The sequence below is a fragment of the Festucalex cinctus genome, chromosome 21 (genome assembly GCF_051991245.1).
Source record: "Festucalex cinctus isolate MCC-2025b chromosome 21, RoL_Fcin_1.0, whole genome shotgun sequence".
Lineage (NCBI taxonomy): Eukaryota > Metazoa > Chordata > Actinopteri > Syngnathiformes > Syngnathidae > Festucalex > Festucalex cinctus.
Genome location: NC_135431.1, coordinates 9945962 through 9971653, shown reverse-complemented (window position 1 = coordinate 9971653; position 25692 = coordinate 9945962). Strand labels below are relative to the sequence as shown.

Here is a 25692-nt window from a genome sequence, read left to right as displayed (position 1 = left end):
ACTTTTCTCATTTGATCTCGTCATGTAAGGCCATGGTGTAGCGTGCCTTATCCAAGTAGATCCTTCAAGTGACAGCTGGCTGCCCACTTTTCACCAATTAGCAGCATGCCACCGCCTGGTATGTCTTATCAAAACACGATTTAACACCAGGACCTTCTCTGCCGGCTTTAAAGTGCCTCAGGGCCGCTTTGGCTAGAAGGCTACCCTTGAAAACAAGCCAATTTGGATATTTTTGTGTTATGTGTCTTTCTGTTGTTATGTTTACCATGTGCAATGACTATGTCCGTCCATTTTAAGTGGAAAGCTATGCGGATGTAGGGAATAATGGAATTTGTAGGACAAACTTTTTCATTGGAGGGCCACATACAGAAAATCAGAAGGACGCAAGGGCCACATAAAGTTAAGAGAAATTGTGTTTAGTCCTAAAAATTGTACAAATAATTTGTTTGTGCTTTTGCATATTTAGAAAAGTGCTACAGTATATAAACCAATTTATTTGTAATATGACAGTAGGGTTATTATAGTTTTGGAATTTTTCATTTTAGGGTGGTTCTGTTAGTTTTTATTAGTTTTAGTTCCTTAATAAATGCTTAGTTTTAGTTAGTTTCAGTATTAGTATTTGGATTTTTTTTATTTAATGTGTACTTGTGCGCAATATTTACAAAAACACCATGGGAGCGACGTCATCTGAAGGTGCTTTTCTATTGGCTGTTGCTAGATGATGTCACTTCTGTGTGACATACGACGTCATTATTCCGGTTGATATAAAAATAAAATCAAAATTGTTTTTTGAATTTTAGCTTTAGTTATTTCGTTAGTTTTAGTTAACTAAAATAACCTTTAACTCATTTGCTCCCAATAACGCGTAAATACGTTTTTTTTTAATGTTCTAAGTGTCCCAAAGACGTATTTATACGTTTTTTTATTTATTTATTTTTAATGCTAGAGCATACAGAAGGCTTTGATGCAGCCTCTCAACTGCAAAGAACGGTTGCAGAAATGGTAGTTATTACACTAGTAGTAGTTATTGCAGCAGGTGGCAGCAGAGCAAACGAGGTCAATCAGGGGCATGTTGAAAAAAACCTCAGTCACTCGCAATTCGAGATTTGTGAAAATTGATTAAACTTAGCTCTCTTCTAATGCTAATTGCTGCAAAACGGAAACAGATAGAAACATACTTTTTTTTCCTGATGAAAGAAGAGACTTTAATCTATCTTTTGGTAAGTTCCATGCTTTTATAGCAATAGAACAGAATATTCTGTGGACCTTGCAAAATCAGTCAAAATCCAGTAAAACAGCCGGGAGCGAACGAATTGCTTCTGTGAAAATGGCTGCGAGTGAATGAGTTAATAGCGCCTGTGTTTTTCGACACCCTCCCTTCTTACTTTGACCACCTCCAAACATTTTTGTTTTTATTTTATTTGAACTAAGTCAAATGCCATTTTTAGCATATGTTGCGGGCCACTAAAAAATGGCCCCCGGGCCGTAGTTTGGACACCTCTGTTGTAGGACAAGGTGGCGACAGTTGAACCTCCAAGTTTTTGTGCGTCTAAGGCACACATTGCAATTGTTTTCTTTCACTTGTTATCCCATCCTTCATTCTTGGTGTTGTGTTTTCATGTTTTCTTGTGATATTGTTCCCTATTCTGCACAGTACGACATGTGTGCTTGTCTTTATGAGTAGGTGGGTGGGAGGGCCGGCTCCACCAGCGATGATGGCTTGTCACGATCACCCCCTCCTCCTCCAAGGCCAGGCAATATTCCTGAGCACTAGGGTGACCATGACACACATGAACCCCCCCTCACCTCCCGCTGTCTCAACTCATGATGGCTGCACAGCCTTCTAAGGTCCTCCTACATCACTAATGTAATGACTTATATCTTGTGTGCCATTATTGTTTAAATCGGGGTACATGAATACACATTTTTTATTTAATTTTTAATTGATTTTTAAAATCTAAGACATTCCACACATGATGAGGACCAGGGTTATCATAGTTTTAGAATTGTAGTTAGTTTTTCTTTTATTTTGAATTTTTCTTTTTTTTTTTCTTTTTTAATTTAGTTAGTTTTTAATTAGTTTACAGGGTCCTTCTGTTAGTTTTCATTAGTTTTAGTTTTAAAAAAAATGCTTAGTTTTAGTTAGTTTTTAGTTTTTGTTTAAAAAAAAAGTGTTTTACTTGTAAGCAATATTTAAATAAACACCATGGTAAAATGAAAAAAGTAACATATTTTTTACCTAGCGTTGCATTTCAGATGAGTTAATTGGCCATTGGAGCCAAAAGTCAAGCACGTACAATCGTAGCCTAGGAGTGACATCATCTGAAGGTGCTTTTCTATTGGCTGCTGCTAGATGACGTCACTTCTATGTGACACACTTTCAAACATCCTTATTCCGGAAGTTATAGAGCAGGGGTGTCCAAACTTTTTCATTTGAGGGCCACATACAGAAAATCAGAAGGACGCAAGGGCCACATAATGTTGTGAAGAGAAATAATTTATTTGTGCTTTTGCATATTTAGAAAAATGCTACAGTATATAAACCAATTTATTTGTAATATGGCAGTAGGGTTATTATAGTTTTGGAATTTTTCATTGTAGTTAATTTTTATTAGTTTTCAGGGTGGTTCTGTTAGTTTTGATTAGTTTAGTTCTTTAAAAAAAAATGCTTAATTTTTGTTTAATTTGTTAGTTTCAGTATTAGTATTAGCTTTTTTTATTTTAAATGCGTATTACTTGTGCGCAATATTTAATAAACGCTATGGGCGCAACGTCATCTGAAGATGCTTTTCTATTGGCTGCTGCTAGATGACGTCACTTCTGTGTGACATACTTTCAAATGTCATTATTCCGGTATATATTAAAATAAATCTACTAAAAATCACATTTAAAATCATCCCCAAAGGCTCATGCATTCAATTAATTACCAAAGACTAAAACGAAGGATATGTTTGCTATAATTATAGTTAGTTTTAGTTAGTTTTGTAAACATAAAATGTAGTTTCAGTTGGTTTTCATTTTTTAAAAAGCATTTTCATTTTTATTTTATTTCGGTAAAAATATTGTTTTTTGAATTTTAGTTTTAGTTAACTAAAATAACCTTTAATGGCACCAGTTTTTAGATACCCTCCGTTCTTACTTTGACCATCTCCAAACATTTTTTATTTTATTTTTATTTTTAATTTGAACTGAGTCAAATGCCTTTTTTAGCGTATGTGGCGGGCCACTGAAAAATGGACGGCGGGCCGCAAATGGCCCCCGGGCTGTAGTTTGGACACCACTGTTATAGAGGTTAATTCTGCCATCTAGTGGAAGAGCATTTAATTGTTCTGTCTATCACAATACGTCGCAGGCATAGTTACATTATTTGCAATAAAATAAGTAACTCTTTTGATCTACGTATTATGTGAAATTGAAAAGTTGTACTTATTCTGAATCATAACTAAAGTAAGTGATGAAAGGCACTACAGTATGGTAATAACTAAATGACTCTGAAGCTGTTATTTCAAGACGATTGGGTTGCATATTGTGGCTTTCAGACGACGGCGACTATTATATAAACCACCAGGACGCAAGGCAATCTTCCCGAGACTGTGTCTTCCTGCCTCCCAAAAAAAAAAAAAAAAAAAAAAAGGCTTCTATTGGCTAAGGGAGCATTGGCGCTAATGATGTTGATGCTGTGCCAAGCCCAGCTGGTGGCGCCCGGCACAGGGCACCGAGTGTCTGCTCTCCACAGTCGTTGTCTTTAAAAAGCCTCCCTCTCTCCTTGGCCTACTGAGAGCGCAGTCCTGAACCGACCTTAACCTCAACAAATGAAAGCAACATCATTTTCGGTGTGGCTGCAAATAAAAAAATGAAAAAAAAAAGTTGACTTTGTTGATACTTTACAAAGATGATTCTAACTGTAAATAATTAACACGGGGGATGTGTGCAGTATTTACCGAAGCGTTTTGCCGAATAAGGCTCGCCATGCTGACAGCGTGCAATATATGATAAGCTTATATGCAGACTGATAACAGTGCTGAGCTGTCAGTCAAGCCCTGCTCCTTAATGGCAGCAGAATTATATTAGGTGTGGATGCTTCACGCAAGCACACCCGCTGCTGTGTAAAACTTAATTTAGGCGGAAAAGCTTTGAACAAATAAAATAAATCCCACAAATGCTGAATCTAATATTCAGGCAATCCTATTTCGGCATTGATTCATTTTGGGCAAAATTGCCGAATATGTCGTTCTGACCGGGGGGGGGGGGGGTGCACCAGAAAGGGCCAACCACCCGCCGATGACCACGATTTGCTTGACATGTCGTGTGAATGGAGCCGCGGGGGGAGCGCGGTGTCATTGTCAGATCCAAGCGGCGCCAAAATGGAGTCGGACTTTATAGCAAAAGCAAAACAAAACGAGAGTAGCACTCAATTGGGCGCAGATCTCCACAGTTTGCGCCATCATCATGACAAGAACGAGGCAGTAAATGGCTTTTAGAATGAACACAAAATAATAAATAGGGTCGTGCTAAGAGATCAGGCACGACATCAAATGCATTCTGATAGCGATATTTGGAGATGATATTCACCTTCACTGCAAGGGAAAAATATCGGCGTCATATATAGAATATCAGTTCCTCATTTTATTGAAATGTATTTAAGAGTATGTTTATTTACATTTTTTATTAATTTTTTTAGATCCTAGACAAGAGCCATTTTTGTTTTAAACTTATAACAAAAAGTTGATGGAGCTAAATGCAAATTTAAATGAGTAAATACCACAATCTTATCTTCTACGGTAAATAAAGTAAAAAAAAAAAACTGCAACGTTAAATTTTCACTTATCTTGGTTTTCATTTCAAACAAAAACAGATGGGGCAGAGAGTTTACAGGGTCAGCAGCATCTCTTTTAAAGTTGGCGGATATATATATATGATTTAAAAAAAAAAAAAAAAAAAAAAAAGCATTGATGACGATAACCGGCACGGTAATTGGTGTATTCATCATTTTTACACATTTGCTCCACTTTATACAATCTTTACATACCATTTGAAAATATCAGGGAAGGGCGAGTACCGATACCAGTTATCGGTATCGGGCCGATACTGGCCATTTTACCATCAGGAACTACAAATTAGAATAAGAGAAAATTGGCATTAATTTTATGCAATTTTAAGGAAGAATGTTATATTGGGATGTATCTTTCTTTAAAACTAGCTGTCATTTTCTATATTAAAAGTACCAGTGGTATTAGTACTTGGTATCGGTATTGGCAACTACTCAAAAGTTGAGTACTGGCATAGAATCGGTCTAAAAAAAAAAGTGGTATCGAAAATACCTAGTAAATATACTAGAAAAATAAATAAATGGGATAATAATAATAATAATAATAATAATCTGAGAGTCAACAGTATTCACAGTTGTTAGTCACATTATGCAAACATACATGCATGCTCCATATTCCAGCATAACATCAAGGGGCCTATTTTGACAAATTGTTTTTGCAAATAGTGATCACGCATGGAATGCAAATGATGGCGCTGTGAAATCCTCAACAAATAATAATAATAAAAAATCATCTCCCTGCTAATTACACATAAATCTGCATGCATCTCAAGCATGAAAGAAGCGAGTGTCCAATCGGAGCGGGTGGGGAAATGAATGTATGTAGCACACTTGGTGCAATGGGACATCATGAGTGCATGCATCATTTCCCGACGATCCCTTGTAAGCAGGAAGCAATTTGTTTCCTATGGAGGCACACACAGCCTTTAACAACGAGCGAGGGGGGAAGATGCATGACTACATGGAAATTGTGTTTACTAAAAATCCTCTTGGCTGGAAACGGCGTGATTTCCTTGTATTACGTGCAATCCATACTTGAAACAACCAGATTTTGCATGTCTGCTAGCTCTTTGAAACACTTCGAGCCCCTGACTGCTGTCCAGGAACTTGCATTGATATCTACACCTGCCAATATGGTTTGTAATATTTTGACCCTCGTGGAACCAAACGAGTTAACCGATATATTAGAAATACGGATGTTAGATACCACTTATATTTTTCAGACCGATACAACCGATACAGAGTTCTGAGACCTTTAGTAACTTTGATATTAGAGCTGTCAAACAATTAATTTTTTTAAATCAGATTAATCACATCTTATAATTCTGATTAATCACGATTAATCGCTTAAGGATATGACCCGGAAGTGGACTGGATTTCAACAGGAAGTGACCTGAATTCAACATGAGGTGGCCTGGAAGTGGTCTAATATCAACAGGAAGTGACCTGAATTCAAATGAGGTGACCTGGAAGTGGTCTAATATCAACAGGAAGTGACCTGAATTCAAATGAGGTGACCTGGAAGTGGTCTAATATCAACAGGAAGTGACCTGAATTCAACATGAGGTGACCTGGACGTGGTCTAATATCAACAGGAAGTGACCTGAATTCAACATGAGGTGACCTGGACGTGGTCTAATATCAACAGGAAGTGACCTGTTTTCAACTTGAGGTGACCTGGACGTGGTCTAATATCAACAGGAAGTGACCTGAATTCAACATGAGGTGACCTGGACGTGGTCTAATATCAACAGGAAGTGACCTGAATTCAACATGAGGTGACCTGGACGTGGTCTAATATCAACAGGAAGTGACCTGTTTTCAACTTGAGGTGACCTGGACGTGGTCTAATATCAACAGGAAGTGACCTGTTTTCAACATGAGGTGACCTGGAAGTGGTCTAATATCAGCAGGAAGTGACCTAATTTCAACATGAGGTGACCGGGAAGTGGTCTAATATCAACAGGAAGTGACCTGAATTCAACATGAGGTGACCTGGAAGTGGTCTAATATCAACAGGAAGTGACCTGCTTTCAACATGAAGTGGAAGTGGTCTGGAATCAACAGGAAGTGGCCTGATTTCAATAGGAAGTGACCTTTAGAAGGCTTTTATTAATTGACTTTTTTTTTTTTTTTTTTTTTACATTTTTCAACTGTAAGAAGTTAACATTTTGTCTGTAATTAATTTAATAGCTTCATTATTTTTTCATGTACAATTAATACCTTTAAGAAAAGATTTTGCCACTTGCTGTTGACTGAAAATGACATCACAGGTGCTCGGAACTCAGGTAACGACCAAATCATGGCTCAGTTTGCAAATGTCACATGACCTAACCCAGAAATCAACTGAGCCGTCATTGGTCGGTACCTGAGCTCCGAGCACCTCATTTTCAGTCGACAGCAAGAGGCAAAATGTGTTTTTAAAGGTATTGTAGGTGAAAAAAGACAAAATATTAACTTGTGCTAACTAATTCAGCCTGAATATCACTGACATCGGTAGTCACCCACTCCTTATTGTCAACCACTCTAAGTATCAACCACTGCAAGTGACAAAAAAATTGATTGTTAAAATAATTTTGCTCAAAAGTGAAGATTATTTTTTTAATGGTGATGTATTTACAAAAATGCGTTTTTACACATGAAAAACAGGAAAAACAGCAACACCAACCTGCCATAAAATGTACTTCCCGAACATACGCTCACATTTCCACATTAATTTAGCAAATGTGTTAAGCATCGCAACGATCCATCTACCAGCGTTCTAGTTTAACAGCGTCCCACAGGAGAAAGCCCCATCATGTCATATTTATTATTCAAATAACTGATCTCAATTAATGAGCCAGTCATTATAACGAGCTATTACACCAGAATTTCCTATTGTGCGGATGACACCGGAGAACGCTGAGCCCGATGGGTAATTATAGCTCAATGAAACCGACATAAGTGCAATGATGCAGATGAAGAAAATGGTTGGGCTTTAATCCTTGGCGAGGCGCACATCTGGGAATCTGTTTTTTTTTTTTTTTTTTTTCCCCTTCTCTCCTTCAATTAAATCCAAGTACGTTCTGAGCTCAGTGAACGGGGATTTAGAAGGATCCAAAACAGCGGAAAAAGAATACAAATCTTATTAGCTAAAGGCAACAATTATAGGCAGACGAGAAAAATAATTATCAGAATAGATCCATCCATACGTCCGTCCGCAGCTTGTGGGTCTTTAATGGTGTTTAATTCACATTTGATTGGCTTCTCCCTCGGGATATGTGTTAAAAAAAAACACACACACAAATGAAGCGGGCTAATCAGTATCTTAGGTCCAAACAGAATTTAGCAGCGCGGCTTGTTCATTGCTGCAGGGGCGAGGAAGGGCTTCTCATTATGCACCCTTCCCTGAGACAACACTGAGATTATACACCTCTCTGCATTAATGTCAGCTAGTGGGGGACATACACGCAACACACGTGCCCATCAACCTCAAGTCAATCAATCCTCGAAAAATCACAAGGTGACACGGACACTGGTTGCCCCGGCAACCACTCCTATACAACTGTTGCCTGCCTCCCAGAGCCTGGCGAGTTTTTTTTTTTTTTTTTTTTTTTGGTCACCAAGCAGAGAATAAGAACAAGGCACGAGGGAGAGGAAATAAAAGGCTTGGGGGCAGGAGGGACAAGGGTGAAAGGTTACGCTGCGGCTGCCGCAGGCTCCGCCGGCTTGTAATTGAACGATACCCTCCAAGCTGGCTTCACAGCGCCGCAGGACACATGTAATAAATAATAATACAAATCTTTGTAACACAAATGAGAAAGTAAAAAATTTAAAACATGATTATTACATGTCCTCCCCCCGCCACCCCAACCTCACCCATCCTCTGCATTTATTATACCATTCAAAGTAGCTTTTTATATTCACGCTCTTATCTCTGTAGTCACTCATTATAAAGGGTGGAAACACTCTAAAGAATAAAATACATGATGAGCGCCAGGATTTATAAATAGTTCACACTAATGAAACGCTCTATCGTCAGCCTCTGGACTTATGATTATTTAAAAGAGCCCCACTGAGCCCATAGTCTTCAGAGGCATGTGCTAAAGAACCTGACAAATGATTCAAGCAAACGCTAATTTACCAGTTCAACGTTCATGTAGGGAAGGAAACTCACAATGGTTGGTGGAGAAATCGTTTTGTGGCTCACGCACTTGCAGATTCGTCATTCATCGTCATCTTCTGAGACGACTGCCAGAAACGCCAAGATGCAACCTGAACTATTCATCGCCACCGCAACAGTTAAGCGCTCACTTTAATGCTTTTTTTTTTTCTTTTCTTGAGAGCTTATTGTTCAGTCAGCAGTCTTACCAATTCAACATGTCATGATTGTGCGTGAGGTTGTGGTCATTCATTCACCTGAAACCTAACAAAAATTCCATACCCTTCATCTTAACCGCAGTCACACCAGAGTCATGAAGTTCAGAAGGTCAAGAGACCAGAGAAAGGATCAAAGGAAAAAAAAGATGAAGCAAAGTAAAATCTAGCACCAACTAGACACCACCTGCAGGGTTACAAAACCAGAATCTTTCATCAACCCCAGAAACCTCTAAATTCCAACAGATTAGGGACAGCTCAAGAGACCAGAGGAAAAACTAAAGAAAGGAAGGAAGGACAGATGATGATAATGCCTTAATGCTTTAATGTTTCTCAATGACCTAAAATGGCTACAAATTAGGAACTTTTTTTGTTTGTTTGCCTGATTTACAAGAAAAAAATACACAAATTGTTTTAATTTCCCATTGAAACAGTTGTTTAAGATGTTAAAAATCGCTATGTGTGTACACTGGTTTCCTGGTCATAAAGTCCGAAAAAAAAAAAAAAAGATGACAAATATGCCACAAAAATCACACCACCACAAAACTTCTGAGACTTTAGCTCAGTGATCATCTGAAGCATTTACTCCACCAGTGTGTGTTTTGCTTTTTCTTTGGATTTTTTTTTTGTGGGTTTCACAATATCACAACAGTTTTCGCGCAAATAAAAGTGCAGAATGTAAACATTTCAAGTTTAACAACACGTTTTGTATGAGAACGTGAAGAAATATTTAGCCTTCCTCTCCACTTCCTTTGGCTACGCCTTGAGTAGAAAACATAAGACCGTAAGGACGGACTGGGAACGAAATTCGACATTGACAAAAATATTCGTCAACACATTTGCAGCTGATGGACGTGCGCCGAATCCCATTCCTCCATCCAACAATTACTTTTTGTCTTCGCTGGCCACCCTGCTCCTGTCGGACACGATAAGATAAGATAACCTTCACAACTCCACTGCTTCTTTCCTTATTGCATTTAAATACTAGTTAAGTAAGGGTATAAAAACGCTAGTTCAATATAGCCTTAATTAAGCATGCTATACTGTATGAAGAGATAGATTTCCATTTCTCCTTGAGGGCAAAAAAAAAAAAAAAAACGTGAAATCAGCGATTTGACCTTTAAGGTTCGTCTTGGTTCAGTCTTCAATGTAATGTAATTGCTGTATCTCTGATACTAGATCTTAAATATGCCAAGATGAAGGCCAGACCTGTTGAAAGATGTGTGCGCTTTGAAGGCTGGTGGAGTAAATCGACTGTTTCCAACAACAAACACCAAGAGAGGGACCTTGATTGTTCCCGACGAGCTCCGCATCCTCTTTTTCACTTTCAAATCACCTTATCCCACGCACTCTTGGATAGCATCCCAAAAAAACAAGGGCATAATTTACATCCTCCTCCCGCACCACTACCCCCACCCATTCCCTTTCCATCCAACTCTCTCTCAGTCTCTGCATGAACATTGACAGATTGTCATATTTTGGCCCCGCTCCCAGAGGAGAGATGAGAGAAGCAGGAGGGCAGATAAATGCCTATTACCATTCACACCAGCTCATTACCGAGCATTTAAAACCCATGAGCGCCAACACAAAGCTCCCTGCAGAGAAGCGTCACGCTATTATCAGACACCGTAAACTCCATAAACCGCACGTCATAACATCAAACTTGATGAATATGTGCAGAAATAGATGCCGGAAATTTAGCAGTGGAGTCACTAAGGGTCGGACGCAATCTGTTCTTTACTCGCTTGGTTCGGTGCCCTCTACTCCCTTTTCCCCCTGTGCACTTGTGACTTTCATTATGTGGTTGTATGGGCAGGTTTTTTTTTTTCCAGGTTCATTCTGTGCTCCCCCTTTCACTCATTCACCCCCAGCCATTTTTACTGAAGCAACCCCCTTCGCTGTCGGCTGCTTCACTGGATTTTGACTGATTTTGCAAGGTCCACAGAATATTCTGTTCTATTGCTGTAAAGACATGTAAACTTCCAAAAGAGGCATTCAAGTCTCCTTTCATCAGGAAAAAAAAAAGTATATTTGTATCTGTTTCAGTTTTTCAGCAGTTAGCATTAGAATATAGCTAGGTTTCATCATGATTCACAAACCTGATGAAAAGACTGGCAAAAACAGCTTCTTGCAACATGGCCCTGGCTGATCTTTTATACTCTGCTGCCACCTGCTGGTCATTTTTTTGTAATAACTCATCGCTTTAAGCAACCTCTTCATGTCAGAAGTTGTATCAAAAGCACAAAAAAAGTATAAAAAAACAAACAAAGGGAGTGAAGAACAAAGTACGAAAAAACTTATTTATACGTTTTTGGGTCTGAATGAGTTAAAGGACGTGTACTTGGCAAATAAAACTGATACTGACTTCCACAAATGCGTCCAACCTTGGACGCATCCACAAACAACAGTACATCAACAACAGTAAAATCTTTTGACGTACCGTCATGAATCCATCCAACAGGCCTGAGTCCGGTTTGGGCGGAGCTTGTAGCCGCTCCATGGACCACTTTTCGATTATGGACGACACCTGAGAGTTTTCAGTGTTGAGGATGCGAAAGCCGGTCATGTTGACTCCACTGAAACGGTACGGCTCCATGTCCAGGGCGAAAAGGTCCTGGAAGCACAAAACTTTCATCACGAGTTTGCGCAAATGTGAGCACTTATGCAATAACAGCAAAAGTTAAGAACATGAAAGTGCAGTTGAAGGTTTTTCCGTTATTATGTTACCTCTCGCTGAGGCAGTAGCTTTTTTTTTTTCTTCTTCCTATTCTTTCAAGGTTACAGGTAGGCGTTTGGTGTGCTGCCATTTATCACACACACGTAGAAGGACAACCCAATTGTCCTGCATTCTGGCACTCGGAGCCGACACTGCACTGTTGACAGAGCGGCCGGAAATGGAGCGCCACAGTCACTGTTTGCCGCCTGAACCTGAAAGCAGCGTGCTACCTTGGCCGGCTACCAACATACAGCAGCGTTGGCCTTCAATCTGACACAACGGCTGATGATAAAATCGCCGGACAAGCAGCATGCAGTCCAAGTCGACGTACTGTACACATAACTTACAAAATGTAGACAAAAGTATTGGGACCAATATGCCGCTATATTAAAAGTTGGCATGTGTATGCAGAACTCAAATTAATTTCACGAGTTCGTTCACATTAAGCTCATCCAAGCATGCATTACTGAAGTGGCTAGCAAAATGGCATCCCCCTGGGGATACACGATTCATAGCTTGGGGATTCACAAAATAATTTGCAATAAACTATCATCTCGGTATCTCACGCCAGTAAAACAAATATAATAAAACAATTAGTCTTCCTTAGCTTTGAGCCATTTAAAAGCTCTGATATGATTGTGACATATCATCACAAATTTGACATCCCTGCATGAATTATTATTATTATTATTATTATTATTTTGAAGAACAAAAGGTATATTATTCAAAAATAAAGCCCCAATTTTCCATAGTTGTATGATTATTAGTGTTGTTCCGATACCGATACTGGTATCGGCAGAGGTGCCGATACTGCATAAAAGCAGTGGTATCGGTGACTACTCACAAGTAACATGACGATACCATTAATTCCAACGCTAATATAGGATTTTGGATGCAGCATCTTATGTCTTACTGGTGCACGACATTCACTGATATGTGACATGTTCACTGCATGCCGATCTAAGATATCCTATTGGTCTTTGAATGCTCTAGACCAACGGCGGGACAGCTTATTCATGTTGAGAAAAAAAAAACAAAAAAAACTTAAGTATCGGTATGGTATCGGTATCGGCCGATACTGCAAAGCTGGGTATCGGTATCGGTATCGGCAGCCAAAAAACGGTATCGGAACAACACTAATGATTATATATATTTTTTACCACTACGCTGAAAATAGTGAGATTTAGAGTGGGGGCGCATGGAACATAACATTGTAAAGGAAATTTTTGGGTTGACTTCCCCCTTAATGAATCTTGCTTTGTAGACTGCGGTGGAGTCTTGCTAAGTACATTTACATGTACACATTAGTCAAGCTACTGAAATATTTTGACAGCTCCTGTTAATCAAACACTTCTCCTTGTCCGTCCTACTTTACATGAATAAAGTAATGAAACCGTTTTTGGGGCAAACTTGGCTAAGCCTGTGCAGCACTTACTGGCAATCTGCCAACTGGTTTGGCTGTGGGGAGTTTCTGGTTATGTCACATCAAAACAAGTATGTGGTGGAAGGAAGTAGTGTTCTTGTGTTCTTTCATGGGCAAAATACGACGGGATTGGAATAATTTCAGTTTCTATATATAAACCACATCTGCTGTCAATGGCTTCATCTTCTTTGTCTTCCTGTTAAATCCACCAGTGGAGATTGAGGCATGGGCAGAAAGCCAACATTGCTCTGATTACATATATGCAAGATGCGCTCGAATTCCAAAGGCAATTAGAGCAAGTGTGTCAAATGGGGTGAAAATGCACCACTGACATAACATGACCAAAAAGTGGTCAAAGATCTGCTACTGGACTATAAATAACTGAATGGTTTAGTTCAGGGGTGTCAATCTCATATTAGCTCAGGGGCCACATGCAGGAAAATATATTACCAAGTGGGCCGGACCGGTAATATATAACTTAAAAACTATTGGTGTCAGTTATACACAGTTTTTCGGACTCAACTGTAAATACTTTATATTGTTACCAAAAAATAACACAAATGCAAATGTAACACGGCAACATTTTGCCCGTATGAGTTCCAGGTGTGATATATCTACATATATATCGTTCCCAGAACGCAATGTGTGGCACAGTTAATGAAGTTATAGAACGTTAATCCATGTGTTTATGGTTGATTAATGTTGGTCTGTTTATATTTTTTTTCAACAAACTGTAACTTTTAAGTTGTGGATAAAATAATGGCATCCATGTCAATTCCGTGTATAAGTTGCATTTCTCATCTAAGGATTGCTTGTGAAATTACGAATTTATTTGCTTTGATTTTGGCTGTCTGTTTAACTCATTTGCTCCCAATAACATGTAAATACTATTTTATTTATGTTTTAAGTGTCCCAAAGACGTATTTATATGTTGTTTTTTTTATGCTAGAGCATAGAGAATTCTTTGATGCAGCCTCTCAACTGCAAAGAACGGTTGCAGAAACGGTAGTTATTACACAAACGGCCAGCAGGTGGCAGCAGACCAAAGGAGATCAACCAGAGCCATCTAGAAAAAAAAGCTCAATTACTTACAATTTTAAATAGATTTGTGAAAACTGATGAAACTTAGCTCTCCTCTAATGCTAATTGCTGCAAAACAGAAACAGAAACATACTTTTTTTTTTCCTGATGAAAGAAGAGACTTTAATCTTTCTTTTGGTAGGTTTCATGCTTTTATAGCAATTGAACACAATATTGTGTGGGCCTTGCAAAATCAGTCAAAATTCAGTAAAACAGCCGGGAGCGGACGGGATTGCTTCTGTGAAAATGGCTGGGAGTGAATGAGTTAATTGGGCTGACATTACTCTTTTATTTTATTTTTTTTATTTTATTTTATTTTATTATTATTTGTTTTTTTTACAAGATCATCTCGCGGGCCGGATCAAACCCCTTTGCGGGCCCGATCTGGCCCGCGAGCCGTTTGTTTGACACCCCTGGTTTAATTCCCGTATACATGAAAGAACTGCTAATTGAATAGAAACCCAGTAGGGCTCTGAGGTCTACAGACTGGCAGCAATTAGTGGAGTTCGGTGCTCAAAACAAGCATGGTGAAGCAGCATGTAGCTGTTATGCTGCATGCAACTGGAATAAGCTGCCAATAGAAGTGAGGTCAGTCCAAATAAATGTGGTTTTTCGATGCTTTTAAATGTACTTTTAATTTAGCAGCATTTGACTTAAGTGTGAGGAGGCATTAATTGGGTCACTAAATGGTAACCCAAGCCCAGACTGAATATGGGGTGCGTCCCAAAACTTTTGGTGAAATAGTTCCGCGCGCTAATCACCGATAAGATTCTCAGGGGAATGGCTGAGCTCCGTCACACGTCATTTCCAGGTCAGTCTTGTTCAACTTCTGTCTTTTTAGTGCTCAGGTAACAGAGTGTCACATGTTCATTAGGGCCATAATGGACCTAATAGCAGACAGTACCATCTTGTCAGGGCTATTAGCCCAGCTCGAAGACCTCTTCGCCTCACTCGAGTTCAGCCAAGATGTGCCTTGTTTCATCTGCGGCTCTCTTTGAAGACGCCTGATCAAACAACAACGCTGTCAGAAGCGCACGAAAAAATATTTCTAAACTGCTTTTGTTTCCGCCTCTCCAGATTCTGGATGGCGAATTTGGGTGCAAAAGGTTGGCCAGGGATTGAGAAAAATCAATTGAAGTCGAATGCGCTGAAAATTCAAAGGGTGTATTTATAGTTAGCTGCCTGCGTTGGGAAAGTTCAACCTTGTCAATCACAACAAAGTCAGGTGATAGTTTAAATAATGGGGAGTTGTTTTTGAACCGGCGCTCGGATGAGTTATTCTCAGAGACCAAAGACACAGCAGGTAAACAGATGGAAATTGGACAAGCAATTCTACTAATGGAGCCGTGCAAAAATAACAACAACACATCATTTAATCACAGCGATAAAAAATAAATAAATAAAAAGTGGCAGTTGACTCACCAAGGTGGTAAAAATATAGTGATAGTACTCCGTCATCATCCCCATGGCCAGAGCCTACAGGTCAGAAAGATCAGTAAAAAACAAAAACAAAAAACAATTCATTCCTACAATGCATCCACATTTGACTTAAGAATACCATCACGTCTCAGTTGCCTTTGTTTATTCAAATACATTTACTTTTTGTGACTAAACTACATGACATTCAGAGTGACGGAATGAAAAACAGATTAAAACGAGAGCGCGTAAATGATCTTTAATATTATAATTTTGTTTACTTCAGCCCCAGTACCTTTCTCATTGCCAATTCTTCAAACTGACATTTTCTATGCGCTCATAAATATGCCTGACTTTTTCACATTTCATCAATCAAATGATTTGGATACACTGTCAGAAATAAGAGAGCAAGTCGCAGTGCATTTCAGTCCCTCAAGGCAAAAATTTTTATGTACCCCACGGGACAAATTACTGAGACTAGTACATTTTTCAAGATCCAAAAAGAAATGCTTTGCTCCACTGTAGCAATCGTATGTTAAAATATAGCTTTGAAATTCTTAGAACTGCATATCCTGAATCCAGATCATGTACTTTACATACTTAATGTGTTTTAATATGGACCTGTTTCAACTCCTTTCATAATGTAATTCCTTTCCTTATTTCATGACTTATTACAAAATCATCAATGTCTGCTAATGCTTTATAAATTGGACTCAGCCTCTGTCAACTTGTCCACAGAAATATTATTACCCCTGTCAATTGTTGTTTACCGGGAATTATTATAATTCACAACTGTTGGGGGAGCCCCGGAGCAAAAATGTTCCTAACTGCTGCTTTAATTCTTCGATAAATAATCATTCTTGTTGTTTCCCGCCGAGACGCAGCTGTAAAGGCAATTCAGCCGACAATATGCTGCCGGGACGACGTCCATTCATTAAGAAGCCCCGCAGTTCTCATAAAGAATGTGCCCCTATTAAACGAATTTAGCATGCATGTGAGTGAGATTAGATATTCTAATTAAAACCCTCTATTGTACCATGAAGACGGGTGGGTTCGCCGCTAAGATCTCATATTTTATAAAGCGATTACAGATGCATGGGGCAAGACACTATCCGAATCCGTTTTTAAAGAGTCGTAACTGGAACTTTCAACAAGATTTAGGATACGTTTGCATGATAATGACTTCATTAAAATGTGAAACTTTGCCTTTGAGTTCTCTTTGGGATAGACAACTAGATATGTTTCACAAAAACTCGGAATGTAATGAGCTGAGACAGGAAAACTGCGCTATACACTGTGGCGGAAAGGAAAAGTTGGAATTGGCTTTTTATACCATGATGTGTTCAAATTGTTGTCGGTCTGCATGCCTCCCCATCAATGATTTGTTTATGATCCGTACGAGTTAATCTGCCACTTATCGCATTGATGATCTGTTTCCAATCAGTAACTGTCTGCATGGCATTCCCTGATCGGTAACCGTCTGCTAAATTGATTAGTTGTTTCTGATCAGGAACAGTCCCAACCCCTCCTCCACCCATTGCTGATTGGTCTTTGATTTGTAAAAGTCTGTCCGTCACCCCTGTTTATTTTCCGTTTCTGACTGGTAACAGACCGTCTGTTTCGGACCTTTTCCAACCACTGTTAACAATATGTTCCTTCTGGATGGTAACAGTTTGTCCGACAATTGGCAATAGTAAATACATAAATAAATAAATAAATAAATAAATAAATAAATAAATAAATAAATAAATAAATAAAAACTCCCACCCAATTTGTAGAAAGATGGATGAGAATGCACAGGCCAGAGAAGGAGCTGTTTCATGCTGTTTCTGTATACAGAACAATATAATAAAGTGACTAGAAATTTATGTTTTCACAGTCATAACAGCCCTCTAAGGGAAATCATAACTACATTGTGGCCAGTGATAAAAAATGGGTTTGTCTCAGACCGCTAACAACCATTCACACTCACATTCCCACCTACGGAAAGAGGTTTCAACAAAAGACAACAGACGATGACAACTGCCACGTTCCATTATGTAAATTGCACATTTAATTGGATTCAGAAATCAGCTGGAAAAAAAAAATGGCTGCCTCTTCCCTATAGCTGGTGAATCTTAATGAAGCACTCGTACCTGTTTTAATATCCAGGCAGCCATCTCGTGTCCGCAATCGAAGATGACGTGGAATTCTTTCGCTTTCTTCATCTCCTTGAGAAGCGGCTTGGCGTCCTTGGTCTCTGTGGGCAGCTGTCGGATCTTCAAACGAATGTTGTATCGTGACGGAGCCTTGATCAGCTCCTGCAGTCGAATGAGTCCTGGAGACAAAGGAGACGCAACAACGCGGGAGCGTTTAAAAGACGGCATTGTGCTCGCAATTGTTTGATGTGCCGCCATTTTGAAGTGATTGTGAAGATGCCTGAAACTGAGAGCTTCTCCGGGATCATAATCCACATTCTATTGATCCTCCTACTCATACTAAGATACTAATATGGACCTATCAAGAAAATTTCACACAGAGCCAGCACGTTACACTACAGTAGGAACAAAAGCAGAAAATCGTAAGTTTGATTAGTCAGGTTCTGTTTTTCTAGCTCGCACCTCTGTCATCCTTCACCTTTTCCAGTCTAGACCACACGCTTGGGTCGAAAGCTCTCTGTGATGAGATCACAATGAGTTTCCCCCCGGTGAGAAGAACCCCAGAGTTCAGTGATGAAAGCAGTCGGATTGATGGGAGAGATGATTACTTGTCATGGTTATAAAAATGGATGGAGGGCCGAGGGTATTTTGAGAACTGGAGAGAGATAGGATTTTCTTCTTTTTTTTTTATGGAACCACTTTAAGATAGCTCAGCCTATTTCTTATGTTGAAATGAACTGCTGTGTGAGCACTTTAATGGGGTCCCCGGGAGTGAGACTGGATCTCTGGATGGGGTGTGAAATAGGAACATGGATGTCTTGTTGTGAAAAATAAAACCATCGTGAGGAAGGACGGCCAAACTCCAAAAAAGCTCTCCTAGGGGAATTCTAATAGATGCCCATATGTTACTGTAAGTCTCCTTTTTATGGAATAGTAAAGAGGAGGCAACTTGACTTCATGGTGTCATTTTCCTCACTTCTACATTACTGGCGGAGGGTCCTCTCATTGAGAGGCAAATGCCCGAGAAATGGTTGGAGTTCACCCAAAAATTCAATCATCATGTGTGACGTTGCGCAAGATGTCGGCAGGTCTTAAGACTCCGGGATGAATTCCGCTTAGGTTGTTCGATGGCTTTTTGTGAAACCACCTCAGAAGTTTACCAGTAATGGCAAACACCAAGAAGATTTGAATCCATAACGATGCTAACCACATGCCAAACATGTTGCAAGAAATAAAAGTATAGGTTATCATATTTTCGATGGAGGACACAGATTTGAAATTAGAACAATTTGGAAGTCATGTGGCGTTAAAAAAATGGTTGTATACATCTATGTACATCTCAGAAGCGACATCTACAGGGATGTCCGGTTTAACCGGGAAAGTCCCGTTTTTTTAAGCCCTATGTCCCGAGTCCCAGTAGATTTCATGAGCCCCATTGTTTTGTTTTACTTTTATATCATAATTTTTTTAGTCCAGTCAGCAAGCCAAATGTTTGCGGCATGTGTATGTCAATCACCCAGTTTTAATAGCTGTTAAATTCCTTCATATTTACTTATACTTCCCCGTTCTCATCCACAAGTGTGTTTTCATCATACCAGACGAACTACTTCCTGCTTGTGCTGCGGTCGCGGAATGCAAGCTGAACTTTTCTTTCGGCATATTTCCAATGTTACAAAGCGGGACTGGCGCGAGGTCAACGGAAGAGCTAGCATCAAATATATGCCGGGACCCAGATAATAGTGAGTGCACTGGCTTGTTTAGCGATGTTGAACTGTCAACAAAGATAGCATTTAGCGTCAGCTAAAGTTAGCTAAATTTGCGTAGAGCAGTGTTTCTCAATTCCGGTCCTCAAGCCCCCCTTAGCCAGCCTGTTTTCCATGTCTCCCAATTCCCAATGCAGCTGATTCCAATGACAGCTAATCAGCCAGCTCTGGAGAAGCCTGATAACGATCCTCACCTGCGTTGCAGGTTTTGAAAATCGGGACACTCTGAAGCAGGGGTCTCCAAGTTGGGTCCTCGAGAGCCCCTATCCAGCCTGTTTTCCGTGTTTCTCTCCACTAACACAACTGATTCATGATCGGGATCGTTATCAGGCTTCTGCAAAGCTTGCTGATTAGCTGATCATTAGATTCAGCTGTGCTGAAGGACGGAGACATGGAAAACAGGCTGGATAGGGGCTCTCGAGGACCCAACATGGAGACCCCTGCTCTGCTGGTTGCCTCTATTCGACTTTTGTGGATTACCACGACCTGGACGGTTGAGAAGCTATACAGACAAAAGTCTGTTGTATTGTTCATACTGTCACTCTGGGAGGTGTTAAGCTTTAAATAAAAAATGAAAAAAAAAAGTCTGTCAAGGGAGCTGAACGTTTGCGAAACACTGTCAGTGTAGATATTTGTGGGTTCTAGCTAATGCCTTCAGACATTCCCCCTGGATCTTCTAACGGCTGTGTGTGAATATTTTATCCCCTCCGATAGTCTTTCCCGCCAGCCGTCAGATAGGCTCCAAATCAGTAGCTAAGGGCCCTGGAGCATGAAGCTGTGTGATTTGTGAGCCCGGGGCCAGGTGGTGGTGGTGGTGGTGGTGGCAGCGACGGGTGGATGCGAGACAACACAGCTGTCACACTTTTCAGGGCGTCAGGTGTATTCGACGCAGGCGCTCCCCATGCCTAAATCCCCCTTTGGAGGGAGTCTCAGGGTGGGATTGTGGGAGTGAAATGTCACCTTTCGGCGTCGCACGGCGGCGATTTGCCGGACAACACGCTGAGATCCCAGGCAGGACGTGCGGAGAGGTCAAGGGGACGATACAGATGAATGTGGCCATTGGGAGGGGATATCGTCAGAGGTTAACGTGCAAAGGGCGACGTGACATGCAATCATCATGAGTTATCTGGTGTAATCCAATAATAAGACCTGTGACAAATATGCAGCCTTCTATGAAGGAATTGCACTCACATCTACCAAAAGTGACAAAAACCATATTTGGGTTTTCATGGACGATGAAAAGCAAAATGTAGCATTTTTTTTTCCAGTTCTGATTGGAAACACTTCCATCAATATGACAATAAAAATGAACGCTAACAAATGTGGATTCTAATTGTGTCACTCCGTTTATTTTGTTAGTTAACAGGCTACCGTATTTTCACGACTATACGGCGCACCTAAGAGCTTTCAATTTTTTCAAAAGCTGACCATGCGCAGAAGATCCCGCCATCTTGGATCGCTAGCTAATACTAATACTTTACCTCAGAGAAAATAATAAAACAGCTGTTTATTCATTTTGGGAGTGAATGGAGTTGTCAGAAAGCTGGATTGTAATCTATAAATAAAGTTTGACTGACCTATCTGACTGTTTTGTTGACATTCCCTTTAGCGCAGCACCATCTAATGGATGCATAACGTAACCCCGGCCTCTACTTTAGCGACTTTATATGGAAAAATTTTTAAAATATGTCATTCATTGAAGGTGCGCCTTATAATGCCTTATAGTGCGGAAAATACGGTACTTCCTGGTCCAATGTTAGGAAATGGAGAGACAGACAAGTTGCAAATAGCAACAAGGTGAATATAGGCTCTTGCATGGCACCCCATCATATTATTATTTGTTTGTGTGCAATTCTGCAGAAAAACGTGGATCAAAAGCTACATCTCACCATGGTGGAGGTATCTAGAGCAGCCCTCATTAGAGAGCAGACCACTGCCAAGGCTGAACAATCCGAAACATCTCCATCCGACTCTTTTGATTTGAAAAAATAAATAAATAAATAAAAAAATCTTTAACATGCATGCTGATATTGTTCCAATCCATCTCTGTAGGTGGCAAATAACTGATTAAATGCACGTCTATAGTAGCCTAGCTATATAATGAGCAAATATTCATTTTTGAATAATTGTTAGATAAAAAACAACAACAACAAAAACACTAACTTCCTTAACTGGTGTTTTAGTTGTATATAAGGGCAGTCAAAATTGAAGTAAAAAATAAAAATAAAAAAAATAAATTGGAGGAGTGACAGGCGGGAAGATGAATAAATGGACATATAGATGGATTTACTTTCTGATTGACTTGCTTGATGCTTGTTTCAGACTTTGCAGAAACAAATATTACTTGCAGTTGTGGCGAGTCTTAAACTGACCTATACAGTACAGAGAGCTGATTCTAATATTCAATTAGGGTTGTCACTATCGATTATTTTTAGAATCAATTCCATAGATTAATCAAATAATGGGATAATAATTTTTTATCTTGCATTAAAGTTTATTACAAAAGATTTTTTTTGTCTCAATTACTGTTTATAAACCAATTATTGTTGTTGTTTTAGTATTTTTTAGTCATAAAAACAAGAAAACAGTTCAGCAATATCAATGAGAGGAATTGATGTTGTTCTCATCGACCTTTTTGAAACTAATTCAGTCACTAGTTTGGTCATTGCTTTACAAAATAGAAGTAAATGTTTGCAAATGCTTATTTTGATTAGATACAAATGATGATGACCAAGATGAAGGATGACAGAAATCAGAGAATAGTTACTGTTGAGACTGAAATTGGAGGATTTGAACTCATTTTCTCCCCAAAACGTATAAATACGTTCTATTTTAAATGTTTTGTGTCCCAAAGACGTATTTATACGTTTATGTTTTTTTTTTATGCTAGAGCATACAGAAGGCTTTGATGCAGCCTCTTAACTGCAAAGAACGGTTGGAAAAAAATGTAGTTGTTACGCAAACGGCCAGCAGGTGGCAGCAGAATATAAGAGATGAACCAGGGCCATGTTGAAAAAAAGTTCAATTACTCACAAGTCTAAATAGATTTGTGAACAATGATGAAACTTAGCTATATTGTAATGCTAAACGGTAACAGATAGAAATACACTTTTTTTCCTGATGAAAGAAGAGGCTTTAATCTTTCTTTTGGTAGGTGACATGTTTTTATAGCAATTGAACACAATATTCTGTGGGCTTTGCAAAATCAGTCAAAAACCAGTAAAACATTGAAGGGGATTGTTTCTGTGAAAATGGCTGGGAGTGAATGAGTTAAACAATGACTGTAAACGATTACTGGATTATTAAAATAGTTCTTATTATCTCATTCAATGTAATAATTTTAATTAATTTTGACAGCTCTATATTCAGTTTACCTTGTTTAGCAAGCTACTTTTTTGGGGGGGGGAATTAGGAGAAATTTTTTTTCATTTGATTTTGCATGTGCATTGTCAAATGTAGGTGAAGACAGGGAAAAATTCTCGTGTCAGTATTTCAAAACTCGCCATAACTTGGTCTATTTTCCTTGCATTAAGCTGCCATCTCCCCCAAAAGCTCGTAAATCGTGTACTATTTGAATGTCGTTACCTTCGGCGGGGCAATTACCTTTTAGCTCATAAAGATATCAAGCCGCTAAAATACAACTGGTCTCTTAAAAGGTGCATTATGAGGCCCTTCACAAAGCGTACGGAGACACAAAATGGCTCATAGCCCCCCCTTAGAGATCGAGTGTCTGTGTGTTATTAATGGCGGCTGTCAGAGCACACATAGCACAGTTGCATTCATCTGAAGAGACGCTGGGTCATTCTGGGTAATGTGGTTTTGAAGCTCGGTGCTGCCGCCGTAAGACTGACACGAGCTGCACCTGGAGGACCGAGCTCCAACGGTAAGCTATTGATTTTTGAATTAGCCTGACAGGTTGCAAAGCACTCGCGCAACTCCGAGTGTCTCTTTTGTACTTTCCATCTGGTGTCTCTCGCCGCTAACGGCGAAAAGATTAGCGCTTTTAACCATCATAAACAACAACCTCCTGCGACTTTGCGGGAATGTCTTTGGGGCTTAAGGAAGGAATGGAAGCAGCAGCTGTTACCTGTACCTGTGCTGTCGTCGTAGACCACGGTGACGGTTCTCCACTTGAAGAAGTGCACCAGGTCCAGGATGGCTCGGCTGAGTGACGAGAAGTCCGGGTACAGGCTGACATAGTAGGAATCCCTGTTGTCCGACACCTGATGCTTCCATTTTGTCTGGACGTGGGGCACTCCCAGAGCGTTGCAGATGGACTGGACGGCGTTGGCCGACGAGCTGTGCGACGGCCCGAATATGGCGGCCACTCCGAGGGACAGCTGGTCACATGCTGGGTTCGGACGAAAGAAGAAGAAGAAGAAGAAGAAGAGCCAGAAGGCGTAAAAAGCGTTGCAAGCGCATTCTAACGAGATCCGAAAAAAAGAAAAGTAGCGAAAAAAATCTGCCGTAGAATTGCCATCCACCTGCTGACTGACCTTTGCGGGAGGCCTCGAAGCTGTCAAAGATGTTTATTCTCTGGATGTCATAGGTCAGCGTGGTGTTGGGGAGCAACGTGCGGTTTCTGTTGATTGTGTTCAAGGCAAATTTGAAGGCGAGTTCCTCTGCTCCCGAGGGGCCGCTCTCGATGGATTCAAATATTCCCCCTGCAGGCAGTAAAATATATAGAACCAGATTTGAATATTTTTTACATCTTAATATTTTCTCGTGTGCGTAAACACGATGCGCTTTTCTGGCTGCACATATTCTGCAGTCGACTCAAATAAACTGATGAACTATACAACAGGAAAAGCTCTACTTTTTATTGATGGACCTCCAAACATGCGTTTAGTATTAATGAAATTACATTGATTGGATTTTTTCATACTGATTTTTATTTTATTTTTTTTTTAAACATGCTCTCTCCTTCAATGGAGTGGTGCACACCAGGGTTATAAGTGTTCTGGATTTTTCCTTATAGAGTTTTTATTTTGAGGTTTATTTATTTATTTTTTAATTCAGCTAATTTTAATTAGTTTTAAGAGCAGGTTCATCTTTTTAAAATGCTTCATTTTAGTGTGTAGTAGTTTTAGTATTAGATTTAAAAAATATAATTCAGTTAATTTTAATTAGTTTTAAGAGCAGGTTCATTGTTTTAAATGCTTCATTTGAGTTTGTATTAGTTTTAGTATTAGTTTTAAAAAAATAATTCAGTTAATTTTTATTAGTTTTTAGAACTGGTTTATTTTTATTAATTCCTTCATTTGAGTTTGTATTAGTTTTAGTATTAGTTTTAGTTTCAAATATTTATGGAGCATTTTTTGAGTGCAAGATTGAGGTGTTCATTTTACAAAATTTTGCCGGTCCGTCATTCATCAGGCTCTAATTTTTGCAAGCTGAACCAAACTTTAATCATCAGTCTGTCAGTCCTTCATTGACGAACAACGAATGATGGAGGAGCAAAATTTTGAAAATTGCCCAACTTCTCTCGACAGATCTTCTTCTTCTTCTTCTACTAGTTCAGATTGTGAAATAATTCATTTCAGCAGGACGCAGATATTTTTAAAAGGAGGATCAAGACTATCTTGAGCCTCCTTTATTAACTCTTTTACTGCCACACGTTATTAAAAAAAACAAAAAAACTTTGATATGACAAAAGCTTTGCTCGTTCATGACAAGATACAATGCTTCCATCTGCTGGCTATAGTTAGAGTGTTTTTGATTCCACAGCCCATTGACCGGGCAGCGCTGCACTAAGACTTAATAAGATAAAAAAAACAATGTATTGATGTCATTTACCGTTTATGGCGGCATACATCGTGATTTTACTGATCGTTATTAAACGTTTTTGGCAGTCAAAGAGTTAATTATATACTGTACATTAAATTATTGTAAATAAAAAAAAACAATGGTAACTGAAAAGTTTTGAAGTTCCTCCAATATTCATTATATATTTAATTATGATGTATATTAAT

The 25692-nt window shown here is 39.3% G+C and overlaps 1 protein-coding gene across 2 annotated transcripts in view; it reads right to left on the bottom strand.

Moving 5' to 3' along the window:
* Nucleotides 1–25692, bottom strand: part of LOC144010084 (glutamate receptor ionotropic, kainate 2-like) — a 98134-nt gene that overhangs the window by 41192 nt on the left and 31250 nt on the right. Inside the window, exons 2-6 of one of the 2 annotated variants that reach the window (XM_077510188.1) lie at nucleotides 24217–24384; nucleotides 23808–24071; nucleotides 17955–18136; nucleotides 15826–15879; nucleotides 11625–11798 (exon numbers count right to left, since the gene is read on the bottom strand). In XM_077510188.1, coding sequence (XP_077366314.1) covers nucleotides 11625–11798; nucleotides 15826–15879; nucleotides 17955–18136; nucleotides 23808–24071; nucleotides 24217–24384 — 842 coding nt within the window. The remainder of the gene's footprint in view (nucleotides 1–11624; nucleotides 11799–15825; nucleotides 15880–17954; nucleotides 18137–23807; nucleotides 24072–24216; nucleotides 24385–25692) is intronic. The other variant, XM_077510189.1, reaches the window with a different exon arrangement.